At 41.4% G+C, this 17246-nt stretch overlaps 2 protein-coding genes across 2 annotated transcripts in view; both read left to right on the forward strand.

Moving 5' to 3' along the window:
- Positions 1-11358, forward strand: part of tet2 (tet methylcytosine dioxygenase 2) — a 28979-nt gene extending 17621 nt beyond the window's left edge. Inside the window, exons 2-10 of the mRNA XM_082165625.1 lie at positions 100-2970; positions 3871-3961; positions 4066-4159; positions 4372-4580; positions 5225-5375; positions 5464-5553; positions 5735-5872; positions 6504-6855; positions 7061-11358. Coding sequence (XP_082021751.1) covers positions 144-2970; positions 3871-3961; positions 4066-4159; positions 4372-4580; positions 5225-5375; positions 5464-5553; positions 5735-5872; positions 6504-6855; positions 7061-8439 — 5331 coding nt within the window. The 5' untranslated portion in view covers positions 100-143 and the 3' untranslated portion in view covers positions 8440-11358. The remainder of the gene's footprint in view (positions 1-99; positions 2971-3870; positions 3962-4065; positions 4160-4371; positions 4581-5224; positions 5376-5463; positions 5554-5734; positions 5873-6503; positions 6856-7060) is intronic.
- Positions 1-17246, forward strand: part of LOC309495809 (uncharacterized protein) — a 207494-nt gene that overhangs the window by 188829 nt on the left and 1419 nt on the right. The window lies entirely within an intron of this gene.

Genomic DNA, 17246 nt, shown 5'->3' on the forward strand with positions numbered 1-17246 from the left:
GACAGTCCAGATCATTAGCTAGTAACCCACACTACACCAGTACATTATAACTAAATTATGTTTTTACAATTATGGTAATATTTCTTCTCTTCCATGTAGGACGCAGAGAGGGCAGCCTTGTGAATGGACCCAGAGCAGACCAGATGGAAACAGAAAAGACCAACCATGAGACGGAAAAAAGTCTGATACTTGCACAAATCGGTGCTACTCAGCAGACAGACCCTCTTCTCATCAAGCAACAGAATGGAGATCAGTCACCTGAGCTCTTGTCTCAGCAGTTCAATGGAGACACAAACTGGAGCCATCTCAAGCCCAGCACAGTGGTCTACCCAATGAAACGACAACAGGATAATTGTTCTAGCCCTGCAAACATGCAGGGCATATTTGATCAAAACATGTATGAGATGAATGGACAGATGAAAAATGCTCTAAGTGAACAGACATATTTGGACTTTCACCAGCCTAAAAAACTCTGTACTGATTCAGAGGTGAATGGAAATGAAGACCTGAGGCTTTGGGATAAAAGAGAAACCGGAATGGAGAACCGATTAGAAGGATTCTCTAAGCACAACAAGCCAGGAGATTTTGAGATAAAACATAGTAAAAGAAACTGTAACTTTCCTAATGGGGATTTATTCTCACTGTCACAGAACAAGCAAGTTCCAATGTCCAATGGTGCTACAACAAGACCACCTTCAGTAAAGGGTATAACTGGTGAACTCTTAGAGAAAACTTTGTCTCAGTATTACCCAGAGCATGTGTCTATTGCACCTCAAACCAACTCATCTCAAGTAGATCAGGTCACCAGCAACCTGCCTGAGCAGGCGACTTCTTCACCTTCATTTACCTCAGGTTTTCCTATTTCACCCCATACATCTCCCTCCGAGCCACTTGCCAAGGCAGCCCCAGAAGTACAAGGCAGCAATGGCTACAACCCTGAATTTACAGTGAATGGATACTCTAGCTTTGCAGCTGAGCAAAAGAAGCCTGCTTATCCTCTCTCTGACCTCCCAGAGTTGGGAACACAATCGCTGAGTCAGGAAGCTTCAGAGTCCAATGTGCCATCACAGACAGGCATTAATGGTTGCTCACAGATTCAAAAAGATAGAGAAGATAGAAAAGATAACCTTCTGAGCGAGACTGAGTGTTTAAGTATATTCTCTAAGTCCAACCAGGATTTTAGCTGTGAATCGTACAAATTGCCCCCCGTGATGGCAAGTGCCCCCTCACAAAAAACTCAGACAGGTCAGCAGAACCTACAGATTAAGGTGCTACAGAAACAATCAACTGATGAAAGCCTCCACAACAATAGAGACTTTTCTTTGCTACAGCAACAGAACCTTGAGCCACCAACAGTAGACAGCAGGTTGATTTCCCAGGCCTGTACACCAACATCTCAGAATCAATATAGTGACCACGATAATAAGCCTAAACCAGGTCAAGAAAAGACAATGTCAAAGAGTACAGATCACCCATCCCAGATGGAATGGATAGATTTAAACTCGGCTTCAGCTCCACAGCCATCTACTGACCACTCACAGATGTGGGATTTTTTCCTTCCACAGACCCAAATGCAGCAACATACAGTCTCGCAGAGCCAAAGTCATTGTACAAATTCCATGCCCTCAAACAACTTCCAGTCTTTGAATTTCAGTAATCCCAGTTTTCCCTCACATGACAGTCAGACACAAGATTGTTACAAAAACTCCCTACCTCCAACACAATTTCCCCACAATTCTGCCCCTGAATGTCAACAAAGAAAATCCGGAATGCACAATCATGCTTGCATGCAATTTGACAAACCCCAACACATGTGCCAGGAATTATGCAAAAATGATCAAGACCAGATACAATCCCAGAGCTTCCTCTCTCAGCCACCACCTACTGAGCCTCATCAGCAGGCCACCAGCACATTTCCCAAACAGTTCCCTCAGGACAGACAGAATATGCAAGCAGCTCCACAAAAAGATGTTTCCCACATCCAGGTAGATGCACCACTCTTGAAACGGCTTAAAACAGAGGGTTGTCTTCATTCAGAATCCCAGACAATATCTCTAGGTATTGAACCCCCAGCAGAAACACTGTCAAGGACAACTATAAGAGAATACTCAACATTTCCAGACCCATCTAATTCAAATGTACAATCCTTATCTAAAGAAACAAAAGCTCTTACAGAGAGGAAACTCCTGCAGAACATACAGTACTCTCAAAACACCAGTAAACAACAACCAAACTACCAGCAACCTCTCCATCGCAGGGTACACAATCCTTTGGAATTCCCCCAGTCTCCAATTCCTCAATCACAAGTTTCTAATGGTCTTCAGATACCGGCTCAAACATTTACCAAAACTGAATTCCAAGAGCTCTTTGCACAAATCCAGAGGGAGTCTCTCCCAAGCCAAGGTGCTCAAGGAGATTTTCAGAGGCACACAGCCTTGCGAATGCACCTTCTGCAGAGGCAGGAGCGGCAAGGCCCCAACAACATCAGACCAATTATGTCAGCCATAAAAACTGAAAACTGCTCAGGTTTAGAGACCTCAGCTCAACTGCCACCCATGGAAGTGCTACAGCAAGATCAAGACAAAACCAAAGTCATGCCAGTGGTTGTAAAGCAGGAGTATCCTTCTTCATCATGTGAACAAAGCCTGCAAAGGAGTATTCTAGCTACCATGGAACAGCGGTTAAAACAGTATCAACTATCACCTGTGTTTGAAAGAAAGTCTTTGGTCATCAAGTCACCCAATAAGGTGAAGGTGGAGATGGCTGGGGCTGTGACCGTGCTCTCAACCACTGCTGAGGGGAATGTCAAGGAACAGTGCAAACCACAAAACTTCACCCCACCTAAAAAGATTGAACCCGGGTTACAAAGCTTTCTGGATTCACCCATGAAGATGCTTAATACACCAATAAAAAACTTACTAGATACACCTATGAAGACACAGTATGATATTCCTTCATGTCACTGTGTTGGTAAGAGATTCACACCGCTTTTCTTTTTTTTTTCACACATTTTGTGTTGTTTATACATTAGAACTGCACACTTTTTTTAGCCCATGATTAACTCACCCTCAAGTAGATGATATGACTTTCTTCTTTCAGACGAATACAATCAGAGTTACAGTATATAAAAAAAATATCCTGGCTCTTCCAAGTTTTATAATGGCAGTGGATTGCAACCAACAGATTGAAGCTCAAAAAGGTGCATCCATCCATCGAAAACGAACTACAAACGGCTCCAGGGGGTTAATAAAGGCCTTCTGAAGCAAAATGATGAGTTTGTGTAAGAAAAATATTCATATTGAAAACTTTATAAAGTAAAATAACTAGCTTCCAACCAAACAAATATACGGGATTCCACTTGTAAAGCACAACTTATGCGAGTAATGCGACGTACTGTTGATAGTTACGCTACGCAATGATGCACTACGCTACTTCTGACGTCATAAATTTAGTAAATTGTGCATTAGGGGCAAATAGACTGCATTTGGCCGGAAGCTAGAATTTTACTTTGTAACGTGTTAAATATATATTTCTTACACAAACTTGTTTTTCTTACAAAATCTTTTGCTTCAGAAGGCCTTTATTAACCCACAGGAGCCGTTTGGAGTTCGTTTACGATGGATGGATGCACGTTTTTGAGCTTCAATCTGTTGGTTGGAATCCACTGCCATTATAATATTTAATATATAATCTTTTTTTTATATAGCTCCGATTGTATTCATCTGAAAGAAGTAAGTCATATACACCTAGGATGGCTTGAGGGTGAGTAAATCATGGGCTAATTTTCATTTTAAAGTGAACTAATCCTTTAATGTTTTTTATATTAGTTATACAATTTTTTCTCCTGACAATCTTCTACAAAATCCACAGACCAAATCAGTGAAAGGGACGAAGGACCATATTATACTCACTTAGGATCAGCGCCGACTGTTGCAGGCATCCGCACAATTATGGAGGAAAGGTGTGATATTATGAACTTCTCTCATGCATAAAATAAATGCTTGTAACTTACTCTCTCAGTATAGATGTATTTTTTTAGCTATTACACTATATTTCCTGTGACAGATCTGGACTGACTGGAAGTGCCATTAGGATTGAAAAAGTTGTGTATACTGGCAAGGAAGGCAAGAGTGGGCAGGGCTGCCCCATTGCTAAATGGGTAAAGGCAATTTATTTATATCCTGTGTGTTCTCTTTTTTTGTACAAATGCATCACCTCTCTTTGTCTGTTTCTGCAATTAAATATTAAAACATTCTTGTTAGTTTTCTCATCTACAGCACCCTCTATGGAAAACTCAGTTACATGACAGAGGTCTCAAACTGCTACCTGTATATTTTCTGCATATCTGTACATGTGCACTATGTTGTGTAGGTAATACGGAGGGCAAATGTAGACGAGAAACTCCTGGTCTTGGTACGAGAACGGGCTGGTCACTCATGTGAAACATCCTGTATAGTAGTGGTCATCTTAATTTGGGAAGGCATATCAACGAACCTGGCTGACCGTCTCTACACTGAACTCAGTGACACACTAACAAAACATGGTGCCCTAACCAACCGCAGATGTGCTTTAAATGAGGAGTAAGGACAAATGCTTGTTATTGCTTTTTTTCACAAATACAGTAAACATTTAAGTCAAGTCAAGTCACCTTTATTTATTTAACGCTTTTTACAATCCAGATCGTTTCAAAGCAGCTTTACAGTGATAACAGAAAAATAACGCAACCAAGTTTGTTTTGGCTGTACAGCAGCTGTAGAAGAAAATGTCATTGTCCAGCTAAAGTAAATTCAGTGTTGATTAATTTACTTTTCAGGTTACTAATTGGTTACCATTTCATTTATCTATACAGCAGCTCTGGAGAAAATAGTAAAATCATCAGTCAGCTCAGTTCAGTTCTCATACAATGGTGTCAATGCATTCAGATCAATAATATCATTTAATATTAAGTGTGAATATTAGTAAACAATCACCAACCAAAAGACCAAAACATTTTTATTAAATAAATTATTATATAATATTCAATTATTATCAACTGATAAATTTATTGTCTGTGGTCTTGCTAAATATCTGACCACTTTCTGGTTATTGTCCAGTTATGTTATTTATGTTTTCCTAAAGACAAGATATTTAATGGCTTCAACAAAACATAAAATTCTAGATATTGTAAGGTATCTTTACAATATGTTATTTGTCTTAAAACTTAACATTCTGTAATTTTCCTTAGGAGAACATGTGCATGTCAGGGTTTGGAACCTGATGCCTGTGGAGCTTCTTTCTCCTTCGGCTGCTCCTGGAGCATGTACTATAATGGCTGCAAATTTGCCAGAAGTAAAATCCCACGAAAGTTCAAACTGCTTGGTGATGATCCCAGGGAGGTGAGATGCTCTCACACAAACACAAAATGGAGTCAACAAAGGACATACAAAATAGGAAATAACAGGAGAATTTTTGATTCCCTTACAGGAAGAGAAACTGGAGCAAAATCTCCAGGGTCTTGCAACTTTCATGGCCCCAGTGTATAAAAAAATGGCTCCCGATGCTTACGGCAATCAGGTATACGTTTAAACTTTCTGCTTCAGGTCTCATTTTACAGTATAGTGTATTTAAATATATGTGTTGTAATATATAAAAATAAGTAAAGTGACTGCAATAGTGCATTAATTGCATAAGGGGCATATACCAAATTTTAAGTTAAAACAAATTTCACATTTATATATCTACCGATATTTGACAGGTGGAGCATGAACACAGAGCTCCCGATTGCCGCCTGGGCCTAAAAGAAGGACGGCCATTTTCTGGAGTGACAGCCTGTCTAGACTTCTGTGCTCATGCCCACAGAGACCTGCACAACATGCAAGGGGGCAGTACTGTGGTAAGAATTAAAGTCAACATGAAACAGACATTGTGATAGTCTTTTCTTCCCTATTGCGATGTATTTCAGAGTGAAATGGCTTCTGGAATGATAAATAAATGTAGGGCGGGACTGGATTTCATCCTTGGGAATTGATTGGACTGTAGGAAGCTGGAGTTGCTAACTAAATGGAGGCGGAACTGAATGCCAGTTAGCAGTCAGTTGTGAAAGATATTTAATCTCACCCTCCACCGAGACATGGCACGAAGAGAGCAGATGCTGTTTGAAGGGGAGGGGAGGTTAATGTTAAGATTATGAGTGGACGTGAATAAAAATAAATAAATAAAAAAGATGTGCACAGAAAAATTATTTATAATAAAAACTTTAAAAAAATAACATTTACATTCAGTAAAAAAATAAAGAATTGTCCATTTTGATTTCATGGTGACTTTAAATACAGTACAGTGTACCCTAATAAGACTAATAAAGAGCATTCACCAAAGCCAGCAGTTAAGTCTATTACACGATACAAATAATATATACCCTGCTTGATACTCTGAAGGTGGAAAACAGGATAGCTAAAACACAGTTGTGGTTGCAAAATGACACATTAAACAGCCCAAACCTCCCTCTCTCTTTATTCCTGTTGTAGGTCTGCACGCTAACACGAGACGACAATCGTGAGATTGGAAAAATTCCTGAGGATGAGCAGCTGCACGTGCTTCCCTTATACAAGGCCTCATCCACTGACGAGTTTGGCAGTGCTGAGGCTCAGCTGGAGAAGACCAAGACTGGTGCCATTCAGGTGCTCAGTGCCTTTCGTAGACAGGTGCGTATGCTACCAGAGCCTGCCAAGTCTTGCCGGCAAAAGAAGCTGGATGCCAAGAGAGCTGCAGCTAACAAAACAAACCCCAACACACCTAACTCCAAAATGGACAGCACCCAGCAAGCAAAGCAGAAACAGACCGCTTATGAGAACCCAGGCCAGAACACAACTGTAACAGGTACAAAAGCAAGTCTTCAAAATGGATAGAACCAATACTCAATTTTTCAAAATGTATTCAGTTATAATTCCATATTTGAATAAAATTATTCAAATATTTGATAAAAGAAATTATATAAAAAAAGAAATGGAACAAATTCCAAGTGTTTATCAATGTTTCAACACCAAAAGTTTAAATTTTGGTCTAATCCCATTATTTCTTCCAGGCCCAGGTAACATAAATCTGGACTCTGGGCATCTCCCCCATGCTCATGCTGGCCATCAGCCTCAGCAGCACCGGCAGCAAACACAACCTAATTCTAATCCCACTTACACTGTCCCACAGTTCCCTAGATTCTCAAATCCATCAGGAACCCTTTCAAATGCTTCTAAACCAATGACCCCACATCCTCAAACACCACCTACTGCCAGTCCTTATCCCTCTCCTTTACATGCACCCAACTCTTACATTAACGTGTCTAATGCACCCACCCCATACCCCAGGTCTCTTACACCCAACCCTCTCTATACTGGTTACCAATGTAATGGGGGGCTTCCCATGGAAAACTACCACCCTTACTACTCTTCTAATCTAAAGCATCCAGATATGTATCATCCCCAAAGAAATTCAATGTACTCTGAGCAGCAGTACAGTGCACCTCAACATTACGCTGTCAACTACCCACCACACTATGGAGAGCCTAGCTTACCACCCAATGGTTATGGCACCTGTAACATGAAACCTGGCATGCACTCTATGGGACATTACCCAGGTTATAATCCTAATATGCCACCTGATACCTTCTCCAGGCCTCCTTCAGCCCATCTACATTTGGACTATGCTACTATTGGCAAAAGCAGCCAGTTTGAAACTTACCCCAAGCCTCATATGTCCCAGAATCCTCAGATGTTTCCTCCAAATCCAAATACCTTAAGTATGCAAAGTAATAAAGATTTAGAGATAAACATGCATGTAGCAAATGGTATCCCTCAGGTTTTTCCATCTTTGGGTAATGAATGCTTCAACCCAAACCAACATCCAGGCTTGAGGCATTCCAGTGAAAATGCCCTTAACCCCGTTGTCAACCAGACACCACTTACCCAGAGTTCAGAACAAAAAGAAAAGGAGGATGTGTGGTCTGACAGCGAGCACAACTTCCTTGACCCTGAAATTGGAGGGGTGGCAGTGGCACCTAGTCATGGTTCGATCATTATCGAGTGTGCTAAGCGGGAACTCCATGCGACTACACCAGTCAAGAAGCCTGACCGCAACCATCCCACCCGTATCTCACTGGTGTTTTACCAGCACAAGAACTTGAATGAGGCAAAACACGGACTGGCTCTGTGGGAAGCAAAGATGGCAGAAAAGGCCCGGGAGAAAGAGGAAGATGCGGAGAAGCACGGTGCTGAAAATACAACGAGCAAGAGCAGTGGAAAGAGAGTGAAACGAGAACATTCAGAACCTTCTGAACCCTCAGAACCTCCATATAAGCGGTTTCTTCTCATGCTTACAGAACGGTCAATGTCCTGCACTACTAATACATATGTAAGCACATCTCCCTATGCCTTTACCAAGGTGACCGGGCCTTACAATCATTTCCTGTAAAAACCTCTCTAGGTTCAGAGCATTCATAAACACAAGAATCAGAGTGGCATCAGAAAAATGACATGGTGCATGAAATGGTGCTACAATATAGTGACCTCAGTGCCACTGGCCACATAACCCATAATTCTTGTTCAGTTTCAGGTTATTGACAATAGTAAGATTCTGTATTACTATACGTAGAGCATCAGTTGGCTTTTTACACGCTCTTAAAGTGTCAATCTTTACTGTTTGATCAATTGGAAATATTTATGTATTATTTAAATACTCACGTATGATAACACTGTTCTTCATCCATGGTGCTTACAGTCCAACAAATTTGGACATATTACTGGAAAGAAATATTAATCTTAGGTGACTTTTGTGGCTAATCACATTTTATGGTGCTAGTGAGTGTTTTGAATGCAAAAACGTGTTTTTAAATGCCTTTCTTTAACAACACACAACTTGTATCATTTTAGCATTTTAGTAATAATGAGGGTATCACTTTCTGCTCTCCAATTTGAAAGACAATTAATTACACTGCATTCATTTTAGTTTCACAATGTGGAAAACAATGATGAACTCCATAGTGGATAGTTAAAAATCATTTAAAAGACTTTTAAACAATTTCTCTGGTGCTTTTACAATTTCACAAATTCTTTACACTTACTGTATAGTGAGCCACTGAGGGTCAATTTTTTAACAGTAATGTTCTGAGAAAGAAATCAAAAAAAAAAAACTTGACATTTCAGAACACTGAATACTGGAGTCAAGAAAAACAATGGTCAATATTTTGTCCTCAAAGCATATATCAAGGAACACATAACAGGGTTACTTTTACATCAATGTCACTGTTTCAAAGGCAGCTGGCTTGGCTTGCTTTTACATAATGCAACTTTAGCTGTATAAAAAAAGTTGAGATGTGTACAGTAAATTAAAAAAAATGTTTTTTGAATGTATGCTTAGACAATAGTTTAGTAAAGAAGAGTACTATTTCTTTGGGTTTTAACTGATTTTATTTCAAATGGTGCTACTTGACCTGCTATAAATATAATGTGAGAATCTCTAAGGGCGTTGAGAAGGCTTATGAATGATGTAAAAAAAAAAACCTACTTATCATATACCTCAGAACTAGTTTGGCAATATAATTATATCAAGGTGTTTCTGTTATTTTACTTCCAAACACTTTGTAGCAAAAATAACACATACCTTAAGGCCATTATTGATGCAAAGTTCATTTCTTACTTTCTTTACACTTGATCTACTAGAAAGTATTGTTTGAACTTCAAGTGTCAATGGAATTGCAAAATCAGGGATATATCAGCTCATTTCTGTGCATAAACATCACTTGTGTTCATGTTGTCTTCTCTAAAATATAAAGGCTCAAACCTGAATTAAATCCTAATGAATTACTTGTATACCACACACATATCTAACTTTATTAGAAAATTAAAACAATCAGAATGGTATGTACTGTTGAAGCAAAATGCTGATAAACCTTTTAAGAAGTAATTTGAACATATTTAACATGCACTGATTTAATTAAAGGGAAAGTGTCATGACATATAAAGCAATACATTTGCTCTTTACTGAAGGGTTAGACCAAGTCAGTTAAAATACTATGTGGAGAATTAGTTGCATATGTATAGTTTGAGGCTAAATGCATTTACAACCACTAAACATGTTAATGCCTCTTACACTACTCCTGTCCCTGAATTAAATTAGATATTTGATGAGTTATTGGTAATGAATGAAATACAACTCATTCCACTCTGACATGAAAAAATTAAGCACTTCAATTTGTTTTTCCAAAAAATTTGATGTAAATTCAAAATAGGTAGAATATTGTAAATGTATTAAATAGATTATTCCACGTTGTATATACCACATAATTGCATTGCAGAAGTCTAAGTCCATTCTTCTTAATTGTCCATGTTATGTACGAAGGTTAATTTCCATGTTTGTTTAAAGTACCATCAACCCACACAATAATAAAATAATAATAATAATAATAGATTTTGCTCCAAAAACCTTTGTCTTGTTGGTATTCGGGTTACCGTTTTTTTTCTTTTTTTTTTATACAATAGCAACGTTTACATTTTTTTTTTTTTTTTTTTCTATTAGAAATCAATTTGATGTACTGACTAGTTAAGGAAGAAGCTTCCAGTTCTGTAGTTTAAATTAGATGTTAAATTTAAGTGTACAGGGCCCAGCTTGAGTAGCAGGTTGTGTATGAAGCAAGTGAAATGGGTGGTTAAAATTTAGTGAGTGACAAGAATAGCCATACTTGAAGATGCTTCGGAGTGTTTCTGAGTGGAGTCAACTTTACTTGAATGAATTTCTGACTTCAACTAACGAACTGGGGTGCACAACTTTTACATTAAGCTAGCAGTTTATGTACACGTTGGTATTTTGCCATTAGACACTAAAAGTTTTAAATGTACTATTTTCTGCCTTTTTGTATTGCTCCTCGTTTGTAATGCTTAAAACATTGAATTAAGAATGGCTTTGAATACTGTAAGTATTGTATTGTACTGAAGAACTGAATGCAGTTTATTTGAAAACTATTTGTTATGATTTGTTATCATTCCTAATATTGCTGAAATGTGGGTTTTTTAATAAAATGTATATTTATTTCAAGCATTTACAGTAAATTGTACAATGTTTAATAACTTTGACTTTTTTAGTAATTAAACAGTTAAATATATAAAACGTTTTATTTATAATTTGCTAATAGTACAAATACAAACAATCAATAGAAAAGTGTTCAACCCTTGAAGTTTTCATGTTTTATTCCTACGACATTTGGATTATTCGTTGCTTTTTATTATTATTTTATATTCTATTTAAACAAAGTCTAAAGAGGTGAAAAGGCACAGCATGTATGTTTTCACAATAACTGCTGTTTTACAGAAATTACAATCAATTTATGACACCATTCTTCTTGCTTTGAGAATGTATTCATTGAAAAAGCTTTTAAGATAAAATGTTTTTTATTAATATATTTTCATGGAAAAGACTAACAGAAAAGATTGGAGGAGTTAATTTCTACTAGTCCTTGATTCTGATGCTGCACATTTCAGGGAAAGTAGTACAGCATTATTCATTATTTATAGCGTTTGAGTTTATCAGCTTACTAAGAAAAACCCATCTTGTCCTAATTTGAAGCCAAGAAAAGTCTTGGAGGTTCTAATTTTGGAAGACTTTACAAGGTTCCATTTCTTGACATTAGTTAACATGAACTAATAATGAACTTTATTTCTACAGCATTAATTATTATTATTTTATGTAACTTTTATCAAAAGGTTGTATCCTTTCACATTAAATTATGAACTTTGAATGAAGAACAAACAATTGTATTTTTATGAATTAATATTAACAAAGACACATAAATGCTATCTATATAGTTGTAATCAAAATGATTCAACCCCCATTGCAAATCAGGTATATTGAGTAAAATCAGAGCCAAAGCACGCACATCCAAGGCAAAGCAATATGTTGCTCAAATTGGGTGCTCGACAAGAAAATTAATTAAAAGGGGGAAAAAGTCGGCACACCATGGCTCCAAAAATGTGAAAAAATTTTATAAAATCAGTTACCACCTGTGTGTGAGTCTATTATTAAATTTTTCACATTTTTGGACCCATGCTGTGTCGACTTTTTTTCCCTTTTTTAAATCAGGTATATTGGCGAAAATTAATTACTTTCAGCTTTTTGCAATGAACAAATCTAAAGTAATTTAAATAGCTCAACACAACAAATGTTTCAGGTGGTTTCTCCAAATTCAACTGAAAAGGCGGTGGTGGTGGCGCAATGGATAAGACACATGCCTTTGGTGTGAGAGACCCGGGTTCGAATCCACTGTGAGACACCAATGTGTCCCTGAGCAAGACACTTAACCCCTAGTTGCTCCAGAGGCGTGCGACCTCTGACATATATAGCAATTGTAAGTCGCTTTGGATAAAAAGCGTCAGCTAAATGAATAAATGTAAATGTAAAGGCAACTTTTAATGACTTCTGCATTCTCAAAATTATTCAACCCCTGGATAGAATTAAACCCTCACAACAGCACAATCTGCAAAACAGGTGTTGACTCAAGCTAACCTGACGCAACTAATTAATTAACTAATTAATATACAACTAACTAATTACTAATTACTTAACAAAAAAATATTAGTTGCACCAGGTGTGCTTGAGCTAGAAAACATGAACTATCTGAACTGGCTAGGTTTGTTGAGTGTCACGTTTGACTGCATGTTAGAAATATGGCTAAGTCAAAAGAATGGTCCAAAAAGTTAAGAGAAGATATAAATCACCATTCACAAACAAGGAACAGGATACAAAAAGATAGCAAAGGCACTAAATGTTCCTAGTGACACCGTTTGAAAGTTAAAAGTTACAGTGGTTACACTACCTGGATGAGGCAGAAAAAGGGAGCCATCAAGGGATGCAACCAGATTTCTGAGAAGGCAGGTTAAAAAAAGAACTCTAGAGTGACTGCAAAAGACCTGCAGCAAGACTTGGAGGCAACAGGCACTGAGGTTTCAGCTTGCACTGTAAGGCCGTACTAAACACATGCCAGAACTCAGACACACACTACTACTGACCCAAAAGCACAAGAAAAGTTGGCTCACATTTGCTCAAAATCATATAAATTGGCCAAAGAAGTTTTGGGATTCCATTCTGTGGAGCGATGAAACAACATGGAACTTTTCAGCCCTATGGATCAGCGTTATGTCTGGAGGAAGAATGAAGCATATGCTGAAAAGAACACCCTGCCTACAGATAAGCAAGCAAGCAAATTTTATTTATATAGCACTTTTCCAGACAAGTCAATGCAGTTCAAAGTGCTTTACAGACACACCAAAAATACAAGTACAAGTAAAATACAAGAATAAAAATAAAAATGTATAAAAATGTATTAAAATGAAGAAAAGAAGAAGAAAAGGAAATTATAGGTTCTCTTACGAGAGGTCTCTCGTACTGCGTAAGATATCTTACGCTAGGGGAAAATCCTTTTCCGCGAGATATTGAAGCCAAAAATTATCCTTAATTTTGTAATAATGCAAAACGCGTTGCAGCAGCAATGCAGACATAGGCGAGACAGCTCGCGCGCCTATTGGCTGCTCTGCGGCAACTGCAGCAGCCTATCGAGCGAGGCCTGGCGTGACGTCAGACCCAATCAGGGCACTTCGCGCCCGCTGCGTCACGTCCCGCCGAAATGGGCGTGGTCTAGGCCTATAAATATCGCTCGCAGGCAGCTATTATCTGATTTTTCATCCTTCAAGCGAAGCACACGCATCGCTGGAGCTGGATTAGAAGCCGCGCCGTCTGAAAGAGAGCACCTTCAGCGGGACGAGTCACTGAAGTCGCTGGCCGCGCCGCCTTCCTTGCCTTCCTGCTGCGCTTTCCGGCATTATATCCTTTCTCTGCTACTGTGTTTATGTATGTGTGTGTGCTCGCCGCCGCGACACACACTCCCATTGCACTAAAAGAGCTGGGCGTCTTTTTCAAGACGCCCCTTTTCCTGATCACGCAGCTCTCGCACTCGCTGACGGCGACTGCCCTCACTGCGAGTTAGGTACTGCCTATGGTGACTCTGAGGACTCACCTGGCATCCTTCTCCGAGACTGCTCCAGATAAAATTATGCCGTCAATGCTCGCTCTGTCAGTTCCCTGAAAAGGCGACTGCAGATGTGTATTTTGCAGCCAACGAGCGCGTTGTACAACCCGCTCGCCTGCACCCAAACACCGTTTCTATGGTGTTCCGTGCGTCACTGGCGTAAGGAAAAAAGGGAGTTTTTCTGGTCCCGCTGCGGACGGACCAACCTCCTTTTTCCTATACATTTCCCATTCCCCTCTGGAAGTCAGGCGACTGGAAATGTCAATATTGCAGTGAACAAGCCTGTTGTAATGCACGCAGGCCTGCAATAAACGCCAGCATGTTGACGCTCTGTTTCTATGGCAACTTCTCGCTCGTTCAGTTCCAGTAAATGTGACTGTTCCAGTGTATCCTGCAGTAAACAAGTCGGTTCTGTCACCCGCTTGCCTGCACACAAACGCCGTTTTTACGGCTACCCAGATAAATCCCATAAGTGTGAATTTTTTCTGGTGTCCCGGCCACGGCCGATGGTGCTTTATGTGTAAGAAGAATGCCCACTGCCCAGTGCCCATCTCTACACACAAGCACAGCCCGTCACACAGGGCTCGCGCACATGAATCGGCTCAGACCGATTGCGCTTCAAACATGGTGAATGTGCCCACTAACACCACGTTATGCATGTCTCACGGTTTCTGTAAAAACGAAACCAACGTGCACTCGCTTCACGCAAGCGGACGATGCTTTCGGTGTGATAAATGTGCCCGCTGTCCCGCGCCCACATCCACGCATAGACATGACAGTTCCCACGGGAACCGCCCAGCCCTCCCCTCGCGGTTAACCACCGCAGAGGAGTCGAGCGCGGGCAATCTGCCCGCTGTCATCAGCGCGCCCCATGCCTCAAATGTCACGAGCGACACGCTTGTGTTACAGCACACCGAAGCTTCTCCATCGCTGAGCGAGCGGAGCGCGCTTCGTATTCGACCCCTAGCTATCCATGCAGACGCATGGGCAAAGCTACCCGGGGTTTCGAAGTGGGTGCTGAACATTATAGAAAGAGGCTATTCGCTGCAGTTTCGCCGACGCCCTCGCCGCTATGTGGCGCGCGTCGAGACCACGGTAAAAACAGAAGTAGCACATCTACTTCGAGCCGAAGTGACGAAACTATTGAGCAAAGGGGCCATAGAACCTCTCTCTCAAGATCAGAGCGAGGGAGGGCTATACAGCAGATACTTCCTGGTACCGAAAAAAGACGGGGGTCTCAGACCCATACTAGATCTAAGGCAACTGAACAAAGTGCTTGTGAAGCGACAGTTCAGGATGCTCACGACCAGGCAAATCCTTGTGCAGATTCGCCAAGGAGATTGGTTTGTGTCAATAGATCTGAAAGACGCATATTTTCAAATACAGATAGCGTCACGTCACAGGCGATATTTGAGATTCGCCTTCGAGGGCCAGGCATATCAGTACACAGTCCTGCCGTTCGGTTTGTCCCTAGCACCCCGTACATTTACGAAGTGCATGGATGCAGCGCTCGCACCCCTCAGAATGAGAGGCATGCGAGTGCTGAACTATTTGGACGATTGGCTGATTCTAGCGCAATCTCGCGCAGTGCTCATAGAACACACGACCATTTTACTCGATCACCTCGAGGATTTGGGTCTGAGTGTCAATTGGGCGAAGAGCTCCCTGTCACCCAGTCAGAAAATATCTTTCCTGGGCACAGAACTGGACTCACTATCCATGATAGCGCGACTATCACAACAGCGCGCGGTAGACATTCGACGCACAGCGAACTCTTTTCGCTGCGGCGCGTCTGTCCCGCTCAAGAGATTTCAGAAGATGCTAGGTCTCATGGCCTCAGCATCGTCAGTGCTCCAGCTGGGTCTGCTCCGCATGCGCCCGCTGCAGTTTTGGCTGAAAGCGTGAGTCCCACGCGAAGCGTGGGCACCCGGTTTGCTTCGCCTCAGGGTCAATCAGAAATGCGTTACAGCTCTGAAACCCTGGAAAGCGAACGACTGGTACCAATCAGGTGTAAGCCTGGGGACTTCCTCGAGGGTGAAAGTGGTGTCCACGGACGCGTCCACCTCGGGATGGGGAGCGCTGCTCGAGGGCAGACCGTTCTTCGGCCAGTGGTCAGAACGGGAAAAGCTCCTGCACATAAACTGCCTCGAAATGCTGGCAGTAGACAACGCGCTGACGCGTTTTTGTCCCCAAATAAAAGGTCACCACGTCTTGGTCCGTTCGGACAACATGTCTATGGTGTCCTACATAAATCGCCAGGGCGGCATCAGATCCGAGAAACTGTACAGGCTGGCAGAACGCCTCCTGGTATGGGCTCAGTGCAACCTGCGCTCGCTCAGAGCAGCGCACGTGCCAGGGATCATGAATATAGGACCAGACAGACTGTCCAGGAACAATGTTCCGGCAGGCGAATGGTCTCTACACCCACAGACAGTCCAACTGCTGTGGAAGAAATTCGGCAGAGCGGAAGTGGACCTGTTTGCGTCTCAAGAAAACGCTCACTGTCAAGAATTTTTTCTCCAAGAGCAGGAGCGCGCTGGCCCATGTGTGGCCCCGCCGCCCGCTCTATGCTTTTCCCCCCGTCTCTCTCCTGCCTCAGGTGATAGAACGGATCAGGGAAGAAGGATGCTCAGTACTGCTGGTAGCACCGTTCTGGAAAAACCAACCTTGGTTCCCAGCCGTGATGCAGTTAGCAAGTACTGCCCCGTGGCCAGTACCAGTGAGGAGAGATCTCCTCTCACAGGCCCGCGGCTCGATCTGGCATCCTCACCCGGAACTATGGTCCCTTCATGTCTGGGCCATCAACGGGTACATGTTGGACTCCCTAAAGGAGTATTAAACACGATCACGCAGGCTAGAGCTCCGTCTACAAGACGACTCTATTCTTCGAAATGGTCAGTGTTTTCGGGCTGGTGCACAGCCCGTGGTGTGTCACCCACAAACTGTGATGTGACGGAGGTGCTTTCCTTCCTACAAGAGCTGTTGGATGGGGGCAGGGCCCCCTCCACGCTCAAAGTTTATGTGGCGGCTATAGCAGCGTTCTCAGAAACAACGCTTGGTCAGTCAATAGGAAGGAACGATTTAGTCATCCGCTTCCTTAGAGGAGCTAAGAGACTGAATCCTCCCAGACCTCCCTCAGTCCCCGTATGGGACCTTTCTACGGTTCTGGAAGCCATGAAAGGTGCGCCATTTGAGCCTTTACAGT

Source organism: Leuciscus leuciscus (genome assembly GCF_965113295.1).
Source record: "Leuciscus leuciscus genome assembly, chromosome: 3".
In the NCBI taxonomy this organism is placed as follows: domain Eukaryota; kingdom Metazoa; phylum Chordata; class Actinopteri; order Cypriniformes; family Leuciscidae; genus Leuciscus; species Leuciscus leuciscus.